General features: G+C 44.7%; 1 protein-coding gene across 7 annotated transcripts in view; it reads left to right on the top strand.

The window, feature by feature from the left end:
* Window positions 1-25,395, top strand: part of KMT2C (lysine methyltransferase 2C) — a 2,745,351-nt gene that overhangs the window by 248,279 nt on the left and 2,471,677 nt on the right. For all 7 annotated transcript variants that reach the window (XM_069647923.1, XM_069647922.1, XM_069647921.1 and 4 more), the window contains exon 7: window positions 13,603-13,765. In XM_069647923.1, coding sequence (XP_069504024.1) covers window positions 13,603-13,765 — 163 coding nt within the window. The remainder of the gene's footprint in view (window positions 1-13,602; window positions 13,766-25,395) is intronic.

The raw sequence follows: 25,395 nt of genomic DNA, 5'->3' as shown, positions 1-25,395 counted from the left end.
AGAGATTCTACTGGTTCAGTACATGGGTAAAAATTTTACATCATTAACATCTTTTTGTTGGTTCCAGTGTTTGGCCCTTTCACGAGTATGAAGTAAGTTGAATTTAAACCACATGAAGGTTTCTCACATGGTTACAAGGGAAGGACTCAATTTATTTGTATCTTCGGACACGTTTTTTAGTATGGGTGAAATATTCCAAATACATTTTATGATTCTGAATATCAATGAGTTTTGCACCAATCAAACTCATAGTTTTTTTTCTTTGCATAGCCCGGTCTCGGGCACAAATCATCTAATGTAACATATATATCTACCAAGATGGTCTTCATTTCGCAGTGGAATTTGTTGACTGATGGGATTTTATTCAACAAGTTAGTTTTTAAGTCATTATATAAGGAGTTAGATGAAGAAGTAAAGATTCTTGCATAGGTAGTCAACTGTCTCCATTTCCTGCGAGGAGATGATGATGAGATTAAGCCCAATTCATGTCTTATAACACTGTTTGGCAAGGAGAGTGGAAAGTGCATTGCGGCTTTCAGCATGGTATGTTGCAGTCTCTCCAAATAGGTATTCAAATCCGTGAAACAAATGTCCAAAGAATACAAAAGGGTACTTTCAATCTTAAGGTTAAAGACATCTAGGAACGGCACCAAGGAGAATTTGCAATATTTTGCATAAATTACCTTTAGCTGGGAAAGCAGAGCTTGACTTTTTAAGTTTAATTTTGAGACCCAATATTTAATCGAGGTAGTCTCAGTGATATGGTAGCCCAAATAGATAGTATTTAATCAGTGGAATTGATATTGCTGATAAATACCATTGATAACTTTGGGTCTTGTCATTTTTTTGTTTCCAAATCTCATTACAGCTGTTTTAGACGGATTTGGAGATAAATTGTGACCAGTTGCAAAATCTTCAAATAGGTGGTTTGATTTGCAATCCAGCAGGAGTGGGATCAAAAATGTTTGCAAATGCAAGCCATTGCAGACGCAGTGTGCCTAATTTCACTAAAAACAGATTTCTTTTACTCCAGACACTGTCTAAATCTGACAGATACAAGTAAAAAAATGAAGCAGCAAGATTGCATCCTTGCTCAAGTCCCAAAAAGGTCCTAAAAGGTTTTGTGGTACTTCCATTTGTGGAAATCTTGATCTTATAAGAGGTGTCAGTTTGTAAATTGACAAACCAATATATTAATTCATTTGGAATTCCCATTTCCCCAATTTATTTCCAAAGAATATTGCGCACAACACTATCAAAGGCTGCAGACCTGTGAATTAGGGCGATATAAACCGGATATGAGTTCTTTGCTTTTGCCCCAGTTATCACATGTGCCATTATAGTGGCATTTAGGGAGGTGCTCATATTTTCATAGCCTTACGAAAGCCTATTTGGAATAAAGGTTTAATCTCTCAATACATTTTTCGAGCTCAGACCGCAACAGAATTGCGAAGATCTTAGCCTCCGTGTTAATATGCAAGATCGGCCGGTAGTTTTCTGGTCGAGTAGGATCGCCCTTTTTTATAAATGGGGATTATGTTCGAGGTCACCCAGGAGTAAGGAATGACTCCAGAAGATATTATCAAATTTGGATTTTAAGGTTATGGACCATACGCCTGGGTCGGCCTTATATACACATGACTGTAATCCATCAGGCCCAGCGACTTTCGAAAAGGATAATTTGTTTATGGCCCATATTATATAATTGGTCGACCATTGATAACGGCCGATCTCGTTATAACACAGAGATGGACTGGATTCATTCTTAAATTCGTCCGGGAGCCCGAATTTTAATGAAATATATTCACACCAAACCTTTTCAGAAATACAATTCGGCATAAATGGTACTATACAATTGTCAACCTTTTTGATGGTTTTCCAGATAGTTCTGGTGTCATGTCTACAGATCGCGTTTATCAAGGAGCAGCTTACATAGTTATGGTTCAAGATGCGCATGTGTGATGTTGGAAATGCATCGGAGGGACAGGGCCTCCGTATTCTTGTCCTTTACTGCTTTTTATCGTGTGTTCTGTCGTGTTTTCCGTGCAGGAGTTCATATGGGACTCCTGGCGGTGCAGCTTTCTTTTGGTTTGGTGAACAGACCCATGGGATACGCTTATGGCACCCATGGGTGGGGGTACAACCCTGTGCCCCTAGTGTGTTTTTGGGCACCTGTGTGTGGCCCACAGAGCAGGGTATAGGCTGGTGGCAGCTCCATGCTGAATTTGACGGGTGCCTTAAGTATCCTCCAGTTTGGGATACCCAGGCCCTACCATTGGAATCAGCTGATTCCTGATAGGAAACAAGATGGCCCCTGTGGCCTCTTGCTTTCTATTGCCTATTACCTTGTTTTCCCAAAGTCCTGGGAAGCCCTGACTGTCCCTTCCCCCTGACCGGCTGTTTGGTGGAAGTTCCATATATGGTGGTGTTGTGAAGTCCAGGCCAGACTGGCTGGAGCCTTCCCAGTGACTGTATGTTGTGGGTACACCCTGTGGGTGGGACCTGGGTGAATGGAGTGTGACACAAATACGCATTCTGTGTTGTGGGTGTCTAGTATCTAGTGTTTGACACAATGACTGAGACAGCTCTGCCCGAAACAGGTATGAATGCAGTGTTGAATGGCTGGGTACTTGTTCCAATACACATAACGTGTTGAGTGTCTGGAGAGAAGTGAATGGCCTGAATGCACTGTGCACCTGATTGGCTGCCTGGCTGCATGAATGCCCTTCTGACCGATTGGTTGCCTGAGTGTCACCCAGCAGAATGAACAGGAAATAAACTAGTATATCTGGGGGCCTCTCGGGGCTAGAATTCGTGTTCAGATGCTGAAGAGAAACTGTTGAAACTGAAGCTTAACCTTGAAGCCCTGCTGGAAGAGAAGAATTGCTGTTGCTCTCCATCAATCTGAAAGCTGCTGTGTCTCCAAGGACTGACCCAGAGAGGACCTGGTAAGGCGCCCTCTTCCTGAGCTACGAGGGACCATCGTGCACCAGCTGATCTTTGCCAGAGCTCCCTGGTAGACAGACCTACGACAGGCTGCCGACCGGAGACTGGGACTGCTGCGGAATCCCAAAGAGAAGCGTCCGGACTGTTGTCCGCCACTGTCGCCGACCGCCATCGCCGACTGGAGCCTCCGTGCTCCAGTTTGCCTAAGAACTTAATTTGAGCCAAGGACGCTCTTGTCTGCATCGCTGCCCGCTTTATCCCGCTGGAGAAGGCCCCACCGTAGACGCGCCGAGGAGCCTCCGCCGGTGGGTTTTCCGCCACCTAAAGACCAGACGCCGACGACTCGATGCCCTTGCCGGGCCACAGTTCTTCTCTTTGCGGTCCAGAACTATCGTCGCTGAGGTGCCCCGCACGACTCTTCCTTGCAGGATGCCAACGCTCTGTCGTCGACGAGCACCGCTAGGAACGAAGCTGCCACTTCGCCGCCGTAGTTCACCCTGTTCTCCGTCGGACGTTCGACCCGTGACTCCTGCCTTAAAGGGAGGACATTCAAGAAGGGCCGTCGATTTCCCCGCCGTGGAACGCTACAACGCTAGGTACTTTGGAGTTGCAGAACTATTGGGAAGTCTATTGTGAACAATATATGGACTGGGCTTGTATCTTTATTCTACGGGCTGTCCAGGTTGGGGGGGGGGGAGGGAAATCTCCACACACAGCTGTGTTTAACGGTAGTGACCAGGATTCTGCCAATTGTTCAAACATCTTGCTTTCCTTCCTCTCTACTGCTGGTTTCCTCTTTATTGATCTGTGTGACATTTTGACAGTATAGTTGATGCACTTAGAGATCTGATATTTGTGGTACCACTTTAGAACTACATATATTTACCATTGATTTTCTGCGCACAGTGAGTTATTGTGATAGTGTACATAACTTTGCATATTAATTATATAAAGACTTTTAACCGATAGTGTGCGGACATTCCTTTGTTGGTGCTTGGGGACCACACTGTACTTAAGAACCAGCCTGCATCACCTCCTGAGAAGCTAGGCCTTGATTGCTCTACTACGTTACCAATAATAAACAATCTTGGCTGGTGTCCTCTGTGCCTCTCCTCTACCATATAGAGAGCAGAAGTACAGGCACCGCCCCTCCCCCCTCCAGTCTTTACAGTATGTGCCTCAACTTGTTTTTGTATATCATCATTACACGCATAGTGTGATAGTTGAGGGAATGGGCTTCCTCTTTCCTAGGTTTCCTCAGTTCCTTGTTTTTATCCATTTTTAGGGTCTAGCAAGTTGGATCGAATAGGTGAGAATGAGATTTCAGTTTATGTTTGGAACTAAAGTGTACCAATGAGATGTTTACTATTTCCGTGAACATAGCCTCCATATCGGCTATTGATCTAGTTTGGCATTTGTTGGTCTGAGAAAGCCGGATCGAAAACAAAGTCGACAAATTGTTTACACAAGCCCTTATTCCATCGGACAGATAAAGGCGCATGCTGGACTACCTGGAATTCTAAGGAGGGATCGAAGTCTAATATTGGATACTTGAGCTTTAAGGAAATGGACAGCTGAGCGTGATCACCATGAGGTATTGGACTGATCATTAGGGAAGAAGCAACCAGGGAAATATGCGATAAGAATATAGAATCAAGTGATGAAAATTTAAGACCCCGGTTCCATGTAAATTGCATACCTATCCCTGATGTTTCAGAAACGTCCATGTCCCAATCTTGAAAGTAAGAATTCCAGATTGCACCTCTATTATGTAAAGAGCCTTTGTGATTATGATCTGCCAAATTTGACCTTGTCCGACAGTCTGAGTTAAAATCCCCACCAATAATGATTTCAAATTCACCATCCTCGTTGACTAGAGTTTCTAGACAGTTATCCAGTTAATTTAACATATCAATGAGGGTGTTTAAAGGGTTGCAATAGGTAGCTATTAGTAAGATTGTTTTAAGTCTTGCTCTTCAAAGTCAACAGAACACCAAATAAATTAGCTGATTCCCATACATGTTTAGTCGGAGCTCTTATTTTATTATTTATTGCAATTGAAAGTCCACCTGAGGGGTGTCCCAATGACCATCTCCTGGATGGCAAGCAGTATGTATTTTATCGGTTGAGGACAAGATTATCAAGCTTCATGGTTTCCTGAAGCAGCATGATAAATGGATACTCATGCATGTTCAAGGTAGTAAACCTTTTCATAAAATTTTGGAACCCACACGAATTCCATGACAAGATCCTTAGTTCGCCACATTGCATGAGCTATGTTCTATGTTCGACTTGTTTCAACTTTAGGATTTAGAATTGTTAGCATAGCATAGGTTCTAACCATGTAATATCAGAATTTTTGCCTACTATGTTCAACAATTCTAAAATGGGCATATTCTTATCTGAAGATCTGTTAGTGGATTGTTAAATATTTTCATTATTGTTGCTCGCTGCAGACTCGGGGGAGAACATTAAAAAGTCTTTAGCTGTTACTACTTTCTCAAATGTGCGTAGTGTAAACCCTTGTTCTTTAATCTCCGCTCTACAGTGCCAAATACATTTAAGGATAGATTCTGATGTGAGATAGAAAATAGTCCGGAAGTTGTTCCAGGGTGCAAGTGAAACTCGTGTAATGACCCCTGATTTGAGGATCCTCAACTGTGGAATTAGTGCAAGCAACTCAAGGAGGAATGAACTATTGATACGCGAGCTGCCAAGAGAATTGGAGTTACCCTCAAGGCCTATGATATGCACCCTGTCTAGTTCTGCTTGATCACGTCTATTATCCAATGTCTCATTCCTAGATGGAAGGACGCTATTGGCTAAGGCACTTGAAGTCGGGAGAGTTAGAGATGTAGTATGGGGAGGATTTATCTCCAGTGCATTGACCACTGTTTCGATGGAGATTTCACCATCCTGAATTGCCCTTCTCAGATGTTAAAATCGCTGCACGATTCTCACTGGAAATGCAATTTGATGTGGAAAGTAATTTGCTTACGCCCGATCCATGCAACAGTGAGTTATAGTCCTTTTGGATATCAATAAGAGCATGAGTATCTTTGTCTGTTTCACATTTTAAATCCTTTAAATCATTTAGATCACAGGCTTTAGAGCAAGAGCCTTTCATGTCCAAAAGCCGAGCTTTACTCCCCCCGTTAACCACAATAAATGTATTGTTTGAAATGGGAAATGAGTTAGCAGTAGGCTTGGCTATCCAAATTTCACTATAGGTTTTCTTCTCATGCATACTTGGCCGCGGTACATAAGGGGCTTCAGGAGTGTAAGATTCTTGGTTTCTTACAGCCGTCTGTTACTGGTCTCTGGTTGTGCAACTCCTACCAAGGGGAAAGTATCCCGCAAGATTTATTTTGGACAATTTCAAAGGTGATTCAACTGTTTGTGCGATAGTTCTTTGAAGGAATTTTAAGTTTTTTTTTGTACTAGGCGAGGAGATCGGAAGAGATTGCACAGCTTTACTAGGATTAGTGACTGGTTGTTGAGTTTGCATGATGGCACCAGTTTAATTAAGTCCTTTGTGAAAACATAGGCAATTGCAACATTCCTAACTGCTGGTAATAGGACGTCTTGACTCGCTTTGGAGTCAATTGAGTCATCGTCCTTTTTTCCGTCTACAATACCCGGATCGGATGACTCGGATATTTTGTTAGTTATGTCCTGGGACATATTAGCCGCGTTCTGGCTGGTTTTATTGTTGAGAGAGCTGCTTTCCGCCTTTTTGTATATCGTTTAACAGCTCGTAGATTCATTTTTCAGCGCGGCATGAAAGAAAGCCAGGATTATCTTGTTTTGAATTCGTATTTTCATCCTGCTTTGCATCCTCCATTGCATTTAAGAGCACAGAGGGGCTGTCCGGGGCTTCAGAATTTTGCGTAGTTAGTACAAAGCTGAGCAAGTGTAACCTTTATCTCATCTATTCAACTCTTCAGTTCTTTCAACTCAATGACAGAGCTGCAGATGCAAGGTTTGGCAGGGGCAGCAATAGGATCAACCAGTAGTGGATGGGCAGTATTAAGTCATAAATGTCAAGCGGTTCCTTAATATATTGGGTACTTTTTTCGACCATTGATACTGGATGGATTATAGAAGTGGTTGATCTTGGGTTAGACGACTCGATTTTTTGCAGCAATGAAGATTCAGAAGCCATTATGAAACCTTCCATTCTATCCAATTTGGAACATATCTGACGCATCGTGTTTAGAATTTCACGTAATTCTAGGTGGGTCAGGTCGTGTCCCTTATCCAGTAGTTCTAAAATTTGAATTATCACCGGAAATGTGTGGGCGGACCTTCCTTCATTGTTTTCCAAAGAATTAGAACATGTAGTCTATTCAAAACAGGGATAATTCAATTGTGAATGATTTAGGTCGGGAGATTGTATCAGTCGAGGAGGAATGGGTTCTTTAGTAATGTCATCAGCTGAGGTAGTCTTGCCTTGTGAAGGCATTGGGGATGCATTGCATAGTGGAGTTTTTGGATAAGATTTCCATGACGATGTCTTTGTAACAAGAGGGGTGAGCATGGTTATGGAACGTTGCACATGTTTGTCCAGTGCTACCATGTTTTCGAGATCTGGGTCAAATATAGCATGCATAATAGAGCCAGGGTAGAGAGAATTTAGCAAGGCATTTCCACCTTCCATTTTCTTCAAAGAATCATTATTCATTGATACTTTTTCCGGCAGTTCAGGAGAAATAAGGTTAAGAGCGCATTGAGCTGCATGGATTTGTACGGCGTCTAACGCCGGATTTGAGGGGCAAGGGTCAGGGAGGTGAATAGGAGGATTCTCCATTATAGCTGAATCGACGCAAGAGGATATGCCCGTGCAAATAATTGAGTCAATGGTAGAGGCTCGTTCCTGCGACCGCTACGTAAACCGCTTGCCATGAGATCGAGTAGACAAACCAAAACAGACACTCGACACCCTCTAGAATCAGACTTTCAACAGTGTCACGTATAGACTGATAATAAGCTATTGAGTGATAGGCAGTTCATATGAAGCGTTCAAGCCCTTAGTATCTTCTCAAAGTAAACAAGAATAAGAAATCGTATTGCAAATGGTAGTTCTATTTCAACATAAGAACAGTTTTTCCTTATTGCTTAGGTTCAGAAAAGGGGGTAAATACTCGCTGCACTGCAGCTCCAGCCTTCCACCCTAACAGCCCAACAGCACACTTGACACACTTGGGGATGCATGTACACCTCAGTTAAAGAGGGGCTGCTGGGAGGCGTGGGCGGAGTCAGGAGCGCACAGACTCTGCAATGGAAAAGAAACTGAAGCGACGTAAGAGGCAGGTGGGCGGGAGTTAAGCACAGGAAGTTGCTTTTAGTTTCTAGTCCACTCCACACTTATCCTAGGCCCAGCCCAGCCCACACAGATACTCGCCACACAGACATATCGTCTATTTGTCCTCCTCCCTGTCCTCATAGTCTCTTCTTTTCTGGCGTCGCTCCACCATTTCCTTGTCTATTAAGTTGAATCCTAGTTTTGAGAAGTTTCGACTAGAGCGTCCTATTAAGTCTTTTGTTCTTGTTGAAAATATGTGCAGGTATGAACAGGCTTTTATTCCTTCATGCATTGGTTCCACAATCGTTAGATCTTCGGAGCGGAGACTGCTTAGAGCTGGAATTTGAGCACACAATTTTATTGTACGTCGATTCAAAATCTAGTTGTCATATTTAGTGATATTTCTCATGATTTTTAATGCTCAAATGTCCTGCGTTTTACCATTATCTCTTTTTGTCTTTATTAGATCTTAAGGGAGGGCCCCCTTTTCTTTGCTGATTTACACCATTTTCTTTCCACTGTTCTTAATGTTTTCCTTCCCTTTCTTTCTTTTATGTCCTTGCATCTATGGTCCAAGTAATCCCTTAATGCCTTCTTTGATTCCTTCTGATTTGGCCTTGGGGGAAGTCTTCGACTCTCCTGTTTTTCTTCCTTCCTCTCGGAGGCTTTCTTTAAGATTTAGCACTCCATCTCTACTTTTCCCTCTTCGGTCTCTCCGGACTCTATTTGTGATGTTAGTAGGAGGTGTTGATCTATCTTGATCCTTTTGCTGCAGACGTGTGACCCGTTCACATACTCGACCTTTATCCAATGGAGATGTAGCTTTCCTTTTCCAGTTTCTTGAAAAAGAACAATCGAAGGAAACTCCAATACAACTAGTGATTTATGCCATGCATGCAAGTTTTTGAAACCACAACGGTTCCACGAGCAGATGGACAACAATGTGTTTTATGGTTTGTCCATCTGCATATTTGTATTGGATAAAGATTGAAGTGGAGGTTCCAGCCAAGCAAGACCCTTTATAATGTGTGAAAAGGATTCACATTCTTTCTTCTTTGTGGTATTCAAACCTTGGAGTTGATGGTTGGAAATGTTTAATGAGGACGAGGAGACATCTGGAAGAGGCTGGAACTCAATAAATGTTTCTCGTCCATTGACCGAAATGCATATAGCTCAACTCCAAGTAGTTCAATATCAGATTGATGATCCCATAATAGCTTTGCTATTATGTGGGAGTAGAATTTACAAATCATGCGATTATTATGACAACGTGGAAGTTTAATCCATTCCACGTCGTCAGAAATGAGATTTCGCACAGCCGGAATTTGATGAAATAATTTTATAAGGGCAGAGCGATTTAAACTGAGGTGTCAATTTTTAGATATATTTGTGCTCCTCCCTAACAGTAGTTGCATATCCAATGAGACCTCTGCAAATTTTGTTCCATCAGCATGGGTACGATTGTCTGAATCGGTGACATTTCCCCTCTTGCCGTCTGCCTGCTTAAGAGAGTTTTCTTTGTTATGCAAGGATGACCTATTCGGCATAATAATGGGGGCAGGAGCAGTTTTGGGACTAGAACATTTCAAGGTGTTAAGTTATAGATCCAAGAGCATTATCGACAATGGTGGTAATAGAAGATTCAATAGGAATGACACCAGCATCTGAATATGACATTGTCAAGCTGTTGTAATCATTGCTTATACTAGATGACTGTGCCTTGACCGAGATTTTTTTATTTTCAGTTGATTGAAAAAAGTTACAGTTGGGTTTGTGTAAGTGTGGAAGCATAATCTACACTTTCTGGCAATGTATCCCCTGTACAGGTTTTTTTTCGATTAACTCAATTTTTTGCAATGAAGTCGACAATGATACTATGGGCACCATTGATATTGCCCTTTCCTCATCCTTCTTAAATTGCAGGTAGATTTGACTTTGAGTCCAGCTGATTCAAGTCAGTGATGGCTTCACCATGCGAGATATTACATATTTTTTTAATTGTCGAATTGTGCCCTTTGATTTTATTAGCTGGCACGTTTTTGGATTTAGGTTAAGGCTAAATTAGACATATTTGAGGTGGCACATTTAGCCAGATGACGTCTTTTCTGGGCTCTGTTTTTTGCTTTACGGGACATGAATTGTTATGTTGGGACTCAGTATGCATTTTAACTTACTCCGTAGACTCTGCAAGTTCGCCGGCTATGTCAGCATTATGATCTAGAATATCAGTTAATGCTGAAGAACTGTCAGGAGAATCCTGCGGGACTTCGTTGTGAGGGATGACTACATTTGTTGTGAGGGCAGAGTATGGTTGATCCAGAGGTACCAGATTAGCATTGAACAAAATATTTTCAACGACCAGAATTCTTTCGTTATGTAGTTTGGCCACCTACATGAAATCGGGCTGTAAAATGTCAGTGTCACCTGATAACTGGAGATGTTGCAGCTTGAAGTACCTGGGCAAAGGTTTTAGTGAGTGTGGAAGAGGGATCTGTCCAGTCTTGAGGTTGGGTGTGCTTTGGCAAGGTCGTTTTAGATAAATTTACACCGTCATTTTGATAGAGCTCATGTCCCTTGGGAGCATACATGGCTCAAAAGGAATTACCATTTTCACGTGCCAACATAAATCCTTCTATTTTGCTTAATTTAACAAGAATATAAGAAGTGCATTGATTGCAAGATGCATGTATTCGGGTCCCTTATCCAAGAGATTGAGAATTTGTAAGAGTACCGGAAAATGTTGTAGTTCTTGCTTGTTTAAATCTGTAGGAGATCCCTCTAATGGATAGAAGGGAAGAGACTGGGGCTGTCGTAATTCCAATGCAGGCGATACAGAATGATTTAGGCCATGTGGAAATACAGGAGAGTGAGTGTGTAGGGGCTAGTGGATAGAAGTTGTTGTCTGACGACGGTGAGCTGGCCTTTGCCTGAGCAAGGTCCTTGGTACTTGAGGACGCCTCATTGCAGTTATGAAACGACCCGTCATGTTGTGTCTTAGGAAATTAACCTGTTCACGGATGCCAGATGTGCCAGAAACTGACGTGGAAGGTCCAAGTGATAATCATACCTGCTTCTGAAGTTCTGCCATAACAGCGGGCGCAACCAGAGATGCGTTAGCAATTGGCATGAAGCTCTCTTCTCTAGAGGCCCCAATCATTGAATTATCATTGATCGGGATGTTCGAAAACTATTTCATATACGGCATGGCAGTAGCCGTTGTTTCTGTTGGAGTTTGCATATTTTTATCCAGAGCGTTCATGCCTTTATCAAATGTTGTCGATACAACAGCTTTTGTCAAGTCTCTAAGGGTGTGTTAGATGTGGTTGCAGGGTCTTCGCCATGAACAGCGAGTCTTTGGAGGTTCCCCAATTATCAAGGAATTTCCACTAAGTTTAGCCATGGTACATTTCGAGGCTAGAAGGGGCGGGGGTAGTTAAGACCGAGGATGAAGGAGGCGTTTTCCACTCCTCAAACTCTTATCCATTTCAGTTTGAATAATTGTCCCTTCGCCTTCAATAACAAAACTTGCAATTGTTAATAAAAGTAACAAATTCTTATAGGCGATGCAATCTACTATTGTGCATGTGATCTATAACATTACCTCTGAAGATGCATACACATGCTTCCTTATTTACTTCCTTATTTACGAGATACCAGGCCCCTCCCACTAGCGGACAGCAGATAGAATAAGAAGCTACCAACTGGCTAAATGCAAAAAAGTTTAATTATACCTGCCTCTGTCTCCACATGCCCCACGCCGCACACCCAAACAGCCTCGCACTTACGGGCGCGTGAAGGCCCTTCATTAAGGCGGGCTGAAGGTAGGTGAAAGGCACAAGTGGCGGGACTGCAGAAAATGAAAGAGAAGTGACTCCAAGCACAATACAAACAGCCCACAAGCCAAAAGCTATACATGTAGTCCAAAAGTAATTACTTGGGTAAAATGTCCAATGGGCACTAGATGAGTGGTTGTTACAGATGGCGTGGTAGCAGATCAGGGCACAGCGGGCGCAGCCAAACAGCCTCGCACTTACAGGGGGGGGGGGTGTGCGCGCGCGTGAAGGCCGTTGATGAAGGTGGGTTGAAGGTAGGTGGGAGGCACAAGTGGGTGGGACTGTAGTAGTGTAGTGACGCGTCGTCCAGGTAGCCGCTGAATGCCTTTTATCTTTGTATCTATATCACTTTTATATGTGCCTAAAGACAAGCTGGTGGCAGCAGATACATTTTTACAATTTTAGCAGTATTTTTATATTTTTAGTGTGCACATTTGCGTTTACATGAGTCTGGCTACCAAACCTGGCTAGTTCCCTAAAATGGCTTTGCCACAAGACCTTTCGTTCTATGGCCATAGTGTTTCTTGGCCTTCTTAGGTCAGGAAATCCCTTATATGGGCATACATTCTAAAAGGAAAGCTGCTGTTCTCGTGGGCTACTGCATGTCACGTGTGTAGACCCAGGAAGTGGGTGGGACTGTTTGCTCCCATTATACATCCATGCTGCCAGACTCTCGAGTGTGTGCATCAGTGAAAATCACAGTGGTCCCTGATTAGACCACTGCTGGCTGTTTAAATGGTGCAGATCCTTAACCATTGGTGGGCAATGATTTACTTCCACCAGGACTTGGGATGAGAAGAGGACTCATGCATCATTTTCTTATCAGTGTTGGAGCCAATAATCCTGTGTAAAAGAACAGCCTACTAAAGATCTGTGGAGAACTCCTCAAAAGGCCTGACATCCCATCCTGCGTTTGGCCAGGTGAAGCTTAATGGTACTTCCCACCTTCAACTATTCTCCCCTTATCATACGCCTGGTATTTATTTTCTAGTTGCAGCCATAGCATAATATAGGTGATTGCTTGATGTGCTTGTGTTATGGTGCCATTTGTCATGGTATGGAGTTACTTGTCAATGCTTTGGAGAAAATGAAGTTGAGATTTGGGGACATTTGTGGGTACAGACTAACACTGCACAGCACACATACTTTTATTTCTCAGTTGCACATCGAACCATTGTAACAGAGCTCTTTGTGAACTATCTTGCAATATTATGACAACCAACGTTTTTATTGTTTTGCTCTCAGCTTTTCACCACATAGTCTTTCCTGTTGACAATGGTTTTGCATATTCAGGGCTTAATTTAATTATGTCGGATATTTTATGAAATGCGCAGATATTGTGTGCACTAGGGTTTAGTGTCATGAGGGCATGGACATCAAAACCTATGTTAAACTGTTGCATGTTAACCTTTGAAAACACGTTCTACCCGTTTAACTGCATTTTCAGACATACTGTACCATGTTTTGGTGTAGCCACTGTTTAGTGTGTAATCTCTTTATGCACGGTTTTCTTTTTAGCGTTGTGCATACTGTAAGCACCTTGGAGCCACTATCCGCTGCTGTGGTGAGAAATGTGAGCAGACCTACCATTATCCATGTGCTGCTGGGGCCGGCACCTTCCAGGATTTCAGTCATTTTTCACTCCTTTGTCCAGAACACATTAACCAGGCACCTGAAAGATGTATGTATACTGTAACTCTTTGGGTTTATTTGTTTGTTTTATTTGCTTATATTGCGCACCGAACCCAAAGGTATCTCAGTAAAAGTCATATTTTGTTTGGTTTATTGATAACAAGCCTGCATCTTTTAAATTGGTATGTTCTGAGTTGGCAAGTCACTGGGTGATATACAATCATAGACTCGAGTGAGTGACTGAGGATATATCTAGATAACCCCCTTCTCTTTATTTTCTTGTGTACTGTGCATAAGTAGAAAGTAAGCCCATTCGCTTTCTTCAGTAGTTTGCAGGCACAGAGAATGCACAGCAGTCCATGCTGGATTAAGTGCTCTTTCGCGCTCCGAAACACTTGTGTATGAGCGCGATAGAAATAAAATATCAATACAGTCTTAGTGTAATGCCTTAAACCAATTTTGTGATAATGATCAATGCAAAACATTGCAAGCAACAGTCAGGATGGAGACAAGGGGTGTGTAACAGGAATGGCATGTGAAGGTGAGACTAACTCAAACAGATGTCAGACTGGCCCATTGCTGCAGATGTTTCAGGAACATATGCTTAGGAAGTACTACACATTTATATGGCTAAGGCCAGTTTAGCAACCACATGTAGGATGACAGTTAAGCAATATACCAGAGTGAAACCGCTAAAAGGATTTTGCAAATGGCCATCGAAAATGTATTTTGAAAATAATTAAACATATTTCAAACTTTTGCCTGACCTGGAAGTCATGAGTATTAAGAACTTGTCATGAACGAAGTCTGCCAGTGTCAGTCAAGAATACTTTATTTTGGCTAATTGCCATTAAAGCTAAGAAATATCCTGCCTCAAAGAAGCTTGGGTCCGCCCATTACTGAAAAAACCTACACTAGACCCCAAGGTACCAGGGAACTACAGGCCCATCACAAAAGTTCCATTCCTTCTCAAAATCCTGGATAAAGCTGCATACATCCAAGTTCAAAACTACCTTGAAACGCATCACCTACTTGGTCTCCGGCAATCTGGCTTCCGGCCAAACCATGGCACAGAAACAGCACTACTGGACCTCAAGAATCAAATCGATGACCTAAGACGTAGGCAAACCAGCTCTCCTACTTCTACTAGACCTTTCGGCGGCATTCGACCTGGTCAATCATGACACCCTCTGCCACCACCTCTCTACAGCGGGCAACTTCTCACCAGAAGCCACCGCCTGGATAGCATCCTCCCTTAAGGGCAGAGAAATGAAAGTCTTCTCGGACACAGCCTGCGCCCAGTCACATCTTATTAAATGCGGTGTCCCGCAGGGATCCTGCATATCTCCTACTCTGTACAACCTTTTCACAAGGGCACTATTTAAATACCTCGATGCAATGGGCATCACATACACAAACTACGCGGACGACACACAAGTCCTCATCCCTCTCACCGGAGACTATGAAGCCGACCAAAAAACCCTCATCTCCATCTACACCACCATCCAAACCTGGATGGCTGAGAATTTGCTCTACCTCAACAGCGAAAAAACAGAGTTACTCATCATCGGATCACCTGCCATAATCAATAAAATGGGGCCCCAATATGACTCCTTCATCATCGACAACTGCTGCATCTCGGTCTCCAAAACAGTCAAAACCCTTGAAGTCTACCTGGACTCCAACCTCACCATGGACAGACAGGTCAACGCAATCTCTTCAGCAGCAGCCTACCACTCAAAACTTATCACCGCAGCAAGGCCCTTCCTTTCGCAGGAAAACTCCCTCACCATCGCAAGAGCTATCATAGGATCCCGCCTAGACTACTGCAATGCACTCCTACTAGGCACTTCAGCCAAAAACATTAAAAAACTTCAAACGGTGCAGAACAATGCCCTCAGAGCAGCAACAGGAATCTCGAAAAGAGACCACATTTCAGCCACCAGAAAATCCGTCCACTGGCTTCCAGTTAAGGAACGAATCCTTTTCAAATCACTGGCACTCGCCCACAAATGCCGACAGGACACAGCACCACGCTACCTTGCACAGAGATTCTCTGATCCCCCCTCCAACAGACCAACTAGATCTAGCCACACCAACCGCCTAGCAATTCCAAAAAGCCTCAGAAGCAGAGCAGGTGGCACTAGCTTCCCAGTCCTCGCCGCCACCAACTGGAACTTATTACCCGCCGAGATTAGAGGTATCAAATCCCACCTGTGCTTCAGGAAAGCAATAAAAACGATGCTGTTTGTATAAACCCCTCTTGGGCCCTGTCAACTGTACAACCGATGTAATGTCTAACGTCCTTTTTTTTTTTTCTTCCCAGGCTAGGGGTAGATACGATCTTGATGTAACCTCCTCTATCTACCCCTCCTTGCACTGAAACTAAGTCATTATCTTGCAACAGCGCCCCGATGCCTCTGGGCTGTGTGGCGCTTTACAAATGTAAAAATAAAATAAAATAAAATATAAAAAAAAACATGAATATATTCTTCTAGTAGATTTCCCTTTTGTGTGAAATTCTCCCCATCTGTGAGTCCCCCAACACTTTTGCTGGACCACTGTATTGTTGACTAGTTCTCTTGATTGGGAACTTTTTCCACTCCCTCATTCATTTACTTTGATCCTGGGAACGCTTTCTACCTCTTTTTGGTATTTCTTCATGGAGTTGTGCTTTCCTCCCAACATTCTGGCATCTACCTGTGAGGGGTCAAATGTGGGACGGACAACTTTGTGAAGATTTCTAAACAAATGCCATTTTATTATAAGATGAGGTTTGATGAACTCCTCACTATCCCTTCCATGATGAGGATTTCCCGTCCTAAAATAAACTAAAGGAAACACTCTAACAAAGGATATCTGTCCCGCTCACTTATACATACAACAAATAAACAAGGAACTGTATACCAATTCTAAACAAACAATGCTTGAATTTGTAATGTCACCACAGGCTTTGTAAATTAGCCCAATTCCCCTTCCCCAAGTTAGAGTGAGGTTGTTTCATAGTTCAAAGAAACAAAACAAATCCTGATTTGCAATAATGTTCAACCACAGTTTGTTTCCACTTCAACTTGCCTATATAAAGTTCCAACTCAGTTTGATGTGGTTCCACTTTGTCAAGAAAACATTCCAACTCAGAAAAAGTGTGTTCCCTTCCTTGAACAATTCTTCAGTTCATTAATGGCAACAATAATTCTTTGTCAGGATGTTTTTTGCCACAAATGTCCTTAGTATCACCTTCAACGTAAATTGTATTCATTAATACCGCTTTTAAGCACGTCTTTAACTTCCACATGGTTTACTCGTATGCCAGGCCCACTCCTCCAGCAGCTTGCAGTTCAGGTATACTCCCATTCCCGAACAGCAATTCACAGCCAAAAAGTTCTTTTGTGGTTAAATATAATTTGATGAATGTTTCACCACAACTTCAAATTGTTGAACAAATTGCAGCTTCAAAATTTCCAACTACTCATGGACAACAAGATTTATACTAGTCCTCTTTGACAATCTTCTGACAACAATGCTCCTCTCCCTCTGGATCCCTCTTTCCCCCAAAGGGCAGCCTTGTGAAACTTTTGTTTCCCCACTACACAAGTGTTACGCTCACCTGGTATCCACGTGGACGCCACCCAGCCAGTTGGTCGTTGGTGCCCTTCCCAATGATTCCCTGGTGTGGTCTCGGTGTCGATGGGATTCCGCCTGGAAATGAAGACTATATTAGGACTGGGCGACCCAGGTAAGTTTTCCCCCACCTCCCTTGTGTTTCCAGCCCCTCCAGGTTCTCTTCTCACCTGGTTGTCGGAATCGGTGGGCTCTCTGTCCTGCTCTCTGGGCAGGGGCGCGTTGTCTTTTGTGGGCGTGGGCGGTCTAGTTACTTCACTGACTGCTGCCCTTGTAATGTCTTTCAGGTAGGTCTTATTGCAATTGATGGCGTCGTAATTCTTGCATGCCTTTTCTCTGTTCTAAATGTCTTTTTTTTAATCTCCCTAGGAGCACGGAGTGTCCGCTTGGAGAACTGGATATGCTGGTTCCCACCGGGAGATGGCGCGCTATAGCGCTATGATGCGGTAAGGAGGCGCTTTGTGTAGCGCAGCGATGTCTTGTCCTCACTGACCTGTGCTTTTCTCTTTTCGTAGGTCGGGGTGAGTTCCCAGCGCAGATGGAGTTCTGGAGCTATGCCGGCCGAAAAGCAACCAACCAGGTAAGTCTTTAAGCGCTTTGTGGTTGTAATGTCTCCACTACCTCCTTTACTGATGTCTTCCTCCTTTTTTTCAGGTCCTTCAATCCGGGCGGTGAACTCCACCAACAGAGCTGCTCAGGAGCTGCGAGCAGTGAAGGATGATGAATGCAGGTAAGATTCTGCTGCTAACGATATTCTTGGTTTTTCTGCAGGTCCGGAATTCACCAGGCTTGTGAGAAAGCTAGACGCAGTGAGCGTCACGTTGCTAGAAGAAAAGTAACGCGAAGCGTGTTGTCTTGTTAGGGTGTGGTTTAAATAGCCACTGTAAAGTAGTCCAGGTAAAGTAGTCCCTAGGTCACCACACCCAAAACACTAGACCCATAGCTTGGTTCTAGGAATCAAGCTATGTGGATGCCTCCATGTTGGCTGAAAGCCTAAATAAAGTAGTTCCTCAAGCAGATGTCTTTCCTTACTGATGAGGCGCCAGGACTGGCCCCAAGAGAACCTGAGAAGTGGATGCCAGGGTTTATTAGTGATCCGAGCCCTGATTGCACCTGGCCAATGGGCTTGCCAGTGGGGATAGAGGCTGAGGGTTGTGACAACAAGTAACCATAACCAATGACTGATGTGCAAAGGGGTTTTCAAATCTCTTCCTTTGACAAATGTGAGTTCATACCAACTTTCACAACAGGTTGTGTAACATTTGAGCAACAATTGCCATTGTTTATGAATCCTCTAAAAGCCCCTCGTCACTGTTGGCTACATTTGCTAGTTTGTAACTGTCTTAATTGGATTCTCTTGGCTTGTGCAATGCTTGCGGATGTTAACTTTGAACAATGTTGCCCCTTTAAATTGTTACTGTTTCCATAGACTCACGTTTATAGCATTAGTTTGTTGGCTTTTCTTTAATGTGGGTTTGCTGCTTTATATGACTTCGATAATCAAAAGGACTTTGTAAATCTCTCTCGCTTGTGAGTGCTGCTCTTGTTTTGTTTTAGTAGCGAGAGTTTCAAAAGTGCTTTTCCAGTCACTTTCAGTCACAGGCAAATGTCTCTCACTCGTTGAACACCTGCCATGCATACGCGAGCTGGGAAGGAGCGCTCGTGGGGGGGTCACACACAGGCTGTGAACTCGCAGGGTAAGACATGCTCTTCTCTTCCTGTGGCTGCTTGCAGGATTTCTCTTCTGTTGCCGTCTTACAATGCGGCAGACCAGCATTGTAAGAAGGCAAGAAGACTTGTAAGAAGACTCCTTTTAGTTTGCCCAGTATTTAAAGGATTATTGGACTTGAAGTTCATAGTAACAAAGTTAGGGTTTCTTATTTCTGTTTTACAACAAGCCATCCGAACATTAGAGCTTTGGGGAAAGTTGAACAAGGGTGTTTCCCATTCCTCCTGACCCGCTCTCCCCCACCTCCATGTGATCTTCCGCAGAACATCACCCCCAGGGTCGAGAGCAGAAGGCGTCTGCCGTTCCCTGACCCCATGAGACAGGTCCCAGGCCAGGTTTTCTGAGGGATTCATTGCTGATTCATCACATGCCTTTTACTATTGCAGCACACACACACTTTCTGTGCAGTATTGCTGGGAGTTCCTAAAATTCCCACTTTATTTTCCTTGGCGTAACAGACATTACCAAGGGCAGGGAGATACTTTTTAGCCTACCTGTATTTTCTTTTGCGAGATCAGCACACCCAACCTTATGTGGAGTGTGGAGGATGTCCAATATATCCCTTTTCTCGACTCTCCAGTAACATTTTGGTTACTGTGCCAGGGCCTCTGTTTAGGCTGGTGGCAGTGTACCTTTTTACATGACAGTTTGTGGACCTTTGCCGCAGGCTGCCTTCACAGCTCTGGTAGTGGACACCAAGGGCCACCATTGACCCGAAATGGTGGCTGTAGTTTTCTAAGCCCTAAACAAGATGACTTATCCTTTCTGATGTCATCTTCTACCTTTCTCAGTGGGGGAGGTTTTTCCTGGTCCCTTTGTCTTCACCAGGCTTCCTAAGGAAATCACTTAAAGGGTCTCTGAGTGACTGGCAGGATAGGAAGTGGGGGAGGTGACAAACTCCCCTGGTCTTTGTCCTGCAGTGTGCCTGACTGAAACCAGTTAAGACTGGCTTTCGCAATTGGACACCCATTCCCCAACTGTGTATGGTGCAGGGGTCTTGATTGGTGGACTCAGCTGGTGTTCCTGGATACATTCTGTGGTCCTGGAGCTGAAACACTAGTCGACCACTGGAACCGAATATTCAGAAGAAGCCTGAAGGATGCTGCCAGCAACTTCCAGCCACCACCAGAGCCTTCTGAGTAACCACTGCTGTTCCGGCCTCAACTTCTAACAGGGAAGATCAGAATGCATTGACTTCCTCCCTTGGACCGGTGGGCCTAACCAGTCCCAAGACAAACTGCATTTTGCGCCATCCATGAGAGTTGCAACCTCAACTGTCTGCAATTCACCAATGCCCGAGGACCAGTGCTGCAGCGCTGTGCATAGTCGACCGAAGCGCAAATTCGCCTGGTACTTTGTGGCCCTCCTTCTAAGCCTGCAGTGACTTTAGCCAGCCCTCCAAAGTCCTCTCACCCAAGATGAGGAACGTGAAGAGTCTACCGGCACAGCATCCATCCTTCCTTGAAGCCTGAAAAAGGCACCAATAAGCCAGAACCATGAAGATACTTTGCAGAGCGTGGGTCTGCACGAGAGCTGTTGCCAGATCCACCAAAGTCCCTTTTCGTCTGTCGCCAAGACACAGAAACCTGTGATCGGGTCCGTTGTTGGCTCACCGTTGGAATCGTCCTTCAGCAACTGCTTCTTCACTCCATGGTACTGTTCTGCTTCTACTATAATTTAGCTGGAGCCTGCTTTTCTGATTCCTCTGTTCCTGGGGGCTGTAGGTAAGTTGTACCTTGCACACCTCCGGGGCTCCCGTAGTTACATTGGGGCGGACAAGCCATTGTACACTAATCCTGCCTTAGGACATTGATCCTTGGGGCAACCCTTCAAGGAAACCACTTAACTTCCTTCACTTGTGAAATCTAACTTTTACTTGCCTGCAAAACCAAGAAGAGATCCTGTTGGACTCTGCCACTCTGAACCTTTTACACTGCCTTTTCGGCCCTAACCCGGGTGGCCCAGTACCCCCCTTTCAAACCCCACCCTCCCCTGAACATTGTGAGACTCATGAGATAGGGCTTGACTCTTTAGGACAGGCTAGAACAAAGCTGCTAACATTAATAAGAATTTGGCAAGGTTTGCATTTGTTTCAGATGGTTTTACTCTCTGATTTGTTACTGAAAAAGGTAAGCTATTCTACTGCGACTACAACTGTGGTTTATTCGCCAAAGAATATTGCAAGTGGTGTCTATTGTTTTAAAGTATTTTAGTACTAACTTGACAGTGTGCTTTAGAGTATATATTAAATAACCTGGACTAAGCGTATGCTCGGAGTTCTTTGTACCTCACTACAGCCACCCTGCCTCCTTAGACTAAGCCTGGCTGCTCCACATTCTAACAAATACTTGTGTGGTACAGGCTAACTCCTAACATATATCCTCAGCGGTTTGTGAATAAATACAATTTCATAGTTGCCTAACTTTTTCATAAAAGCTTGTCCCCCAATTCATTGGCGCAAAGTAACAATTGTTCGGTAAAAGGACTGAAGTCAAATAATATCGATTTCTTTCCGTTTGAGCTTTCTACTCCCCTTCCTAGCTCGTGTTTGAGGTTGCAAAACTATATCCCGGTAAAATGGCTAATCTTACGTCCCATCCCCTTTCCTCCATACTGTAAGGGCGTCCCTCGCGAGCTACGGGAGACAGAACCTTTTTCACCCGAAAAAATCTTCCCCTTTAAATTTAGTGGTGCACGAGGGCGAAGCCCTGGGAGCATGCGCTCGCCTGACTCCGCCCACCGGGGCCACTCCTCAATCCCCTTTTCCGCGCCTTCGGAAACTGGCCGAATTCACCTGCGCTCCTGGGTTTGGCTTCGGCCATGTAATGCCACACGCTTTTCCCCAGATATTCTTTGTCCTTTTCAATAGGTTCTTGGTCGTCCTCCGCCACACTCCTCCCCGGCGCATGTTGACTTCAGCGGGCTTCAGCAGGTGTCCAGCCTGCGAGGTGCTCTGCCCTACAACCGACTCCCATGTCCTTTGCCTCCGCTGCCTTGGCCCCGACCACGGCTGGCAAGGTTGTTCTGCGTGTGACGCATTGACTCCACATGCAATGAAGAACAGGCTAGCTAGGTGGAGGGAGCTTTTCCAGATGTCGCCTCAGGAGGACCTAAAGTACTTCCTCAAACATCGCTAAAGGCCGAAGGAAAGGCCTCTATTCACCATTGCACCCCGTAAGGGCGACTCCTTCCAGTTGTTCTTAGCATGTTTTTTGTGTCTTTTAGAACTTTGATGTATGCCACGGTATGATGAGTTGCGTGTGAATGAATGCACCATGTATGTGAAGTATGAGTGTGATGTTCTAGCTGATTTTTGGCATATTGTTGCTGCTGTTTGCTATGTTAAAATGATCACTGTATAGTTTCCTGTGATTTATTCACTAGTCTTTAATTGTTGTATCACCTTAAATACATTTTGATCCATTTTTTCTAAATATACTTTTCTCTGGACATATCCTTTCTGTTTTTTGTTGCTATTATAATACTCTGGTCCAGAGGCTAGAGTTTTCCTGCTCTTTTCAGTGTTTGCACAAAGTTATTACTTAACTTTTAAAGTGCGTGCTGCCATTCTAAAAAGTATTAGTTATTATTTACTGTTGAATTGTTAATATTATAGAAAGTAACATTGCTAGTATAACTATATTCCTGAAACAGAATAAGTGCAAGATTACTAATGGGGTTGGCTTACCTTGAATTGCATACTGCCATTATGTGTTGTATCCTTTGGTTTACTTACCATAAGTATTGTTGGTTTTTATGACTTATAATAGTACTTGCCTTTCTAAATAATTATTTGCTTGTGTACTTCTAAAACAATCATTTTTACAATGTCAGTGTATGTTTCTTTGGACCATATGTATGCTGAAAGTTCTTTGTACCTTCCTACATCCATCCCTCACTCCCTCCTAAGATGAGCCTGGTTGCTCTGTCATGGCTACCTCTACCTTAGTACAACCGTATACTAAGAGTTGGAGTTTCTGTATGCCAAAGGATAATCTTATAAAGTCTTTTGGGTGGACTTCAGAAAAACTGTCCTAACAGTCTGCCCTTTACAAAGCGACATGATATCGAAATTATGACAATGTATCGTACTCCTACGTCCCGTCCCCTTTCCTCCATACTGTATGGGCGTCCCTCGCTAGGGATGGGAGGCGTAACCTTTTTTCACCAGAAAAACATCTTCCCCTTTAAACTTAGATGCACCAGCCGTGGGAGCATGCACTTTGCCCTCCTGGCGCCACTCCTCAGTCCTGTTTTCCACACCGACTGGAACGGACTGCTTTCTTTAGCACTCCTGGATTAGGTCTCCAGCCTAGTAATTCCATGCACTTTTTCCCCGGAGAAGTACTTTATTTTTTTTATTCAGGTACCGCTCTGTCCTCTGGTGCCCTGCTCCTGCCCGGCGCATGTCGACGTCGGCAGTCTCAGCAGGTGTCCAGCCTGCAAGTGTTTCTTCCCTATGTCCGACCCCCACGCTCTGTCTCTGCTGCCTTGGCCCGACCATGGCTGGGAATGCTGTACCACGTGCGACGCGCTGACACCGCATGCTCTGAACAGATTAGCAAAGTGGATGGAGCTTGTCAGCAAATTGCCTCCAGAGAGCCTAAAGGCGTTCGTTAAGCAGAAGACCAGGCTCAAGGTAGGTGCACTGTTCTCAACCCCACCCTGTAAAGGCAAATCCTTTCCCAGGAAGCGCACGAGCAGGAGGGACCTATCGGGTCCTAGTACCAGCACAAGTACACAGGGGGTCGTGAGAGCCTACCAGTGTCTCCGCTGAGAGACCCAAGGTTCTGTTACCAGGTCTCAACCCGAGGGGCTACGTCCCAATACTGGTCTGAGGGAGCGCTTGTACGCAGCGCTACCGGCGCCACAACAGAGGACACTCCGCCTACCAGGCCCAGTCCTGAGGTGCAGGGTAGGCCTCCACCTCCACCACTCTGTGTCCTGTAGGAAGCCGGGCCCAGCGCGGCAAGCACCACGACTGTCACGTGGCATGCAGACGGACCTGACAAAATGCCACCTGTTTGTCACAGCTCCCTGCTCACAGCACTCCTCCAGTTGCACCGGACCAGCAGGACACGGATGAGGAGGAGGTCCGTGACATGCAATCCTCGGCCAAGGCCTTTCACGATCGGCTGGCGGGCCTGGCTGAGTTCTTGGGGATCCGACGGCCAGAGGCAGAACAACCACAGGTGGGGGTATTGGCAGAGGTTCTCACTCTACGCTCCATAGCTAGAACGGGAATCCCAATGCAGAAGAACGTGGTGGCGCTTGCCAAAAAAGATGGCTCAAGCCACTCTACACAGCCTACCAGTAGTTTAGGCAAATGGAAGGGGACTCCCTCTTACTGTCGGAGCACCCCCAGCCACACGCCTCAGTGATTGCGGCAGCTATACTCTTCACACTCTCGAGCCGCAATCGTCCTCTGGTACATCAGCCTCTGCACTCCTGGGTAAGGAGGAGATGATCCTGGAAGCATATTGGAAGAAAATCTATTCCAACTCTTCTCTCTATCTGCACCAATCCAATGCGGATGCCATGCTGGCTGCTGTCAACCAGAGGCTCAGGACATAATGGAGTCCACGGTGACTCACATTGACACCTTAGGGCGTGCATTATGTATTGCTACTGACCTGAGGACGACGGCTTGCCTATGGGTGACAAAGTTCAACCCTGATGTCCAGGAGCACATACTGGACCTGCCCTTCGAGGGGGGGGCGATCTGTTCTATTCTACTACGGACGATGAGAAGAAGAGTTTGCAGACTACCAAGTCTTTATAGATCCTCACGAAGTCCACTGCCAAGGCATTAGCCAGGCGTACCAGCGCTCAGACAAGGGTTGGTCTTTTGGAGGCTTCAGGGGCTTCCAGGAAAGACTGTCGGACAGATCCCCGAGCCAGCACAGGCGCAAGCAGCACAGTGTGGCTCACAAAGGCTTTTTCAAGTCCCCCTCCTCAGCCACTGCCTCAGAGGGCAAAGAAGCATGACAGAGCCATCCGGATCCACGAGTCTCCGGTGGTGGGCAGGCTTGCCCTTCACTCAACGTTTGCAGACAATATTCACGGACCCACAGGATCCTCTCGGTAGTATCCACGGGCTTCCGGCTACCTATCCCCCCTCCTCCTCTCTTCCCCTCCACTGCCACAGATTGGGACAGCAACTTTGTTGGCGGAAATTCACTCGTAGAGAGTCAGGCAGTGGAGAAAGTCCCAGCCGCGAAGCGCAGCCTGGCCTTCTATTCACAGATTTTCACCATACACAAGAACCAGGCTGGTCTGAGTTGTGTTGAAACTTTACACCTTGAACCTTTCTCTTCCTCTCCAAAAGT

Source organism: Ambystoma mexicanum, chromosome 2q (genome assembly GCF_040938575.1).
Source record: "Ambystoma mexicanum isolate Mex_15411 chromosome 2q, UKY_AmexF1_1, whole genome shotgun sequence".
NCBI lineage: Eukaryota > Metazoa > Chordata > Amphibia > Caudata > Ambystomatidae > Ambystoma > Ambystoma mexicanum.
This window is presented reverse-complemented; position numbering and strand designations above follow the sequence as displayed.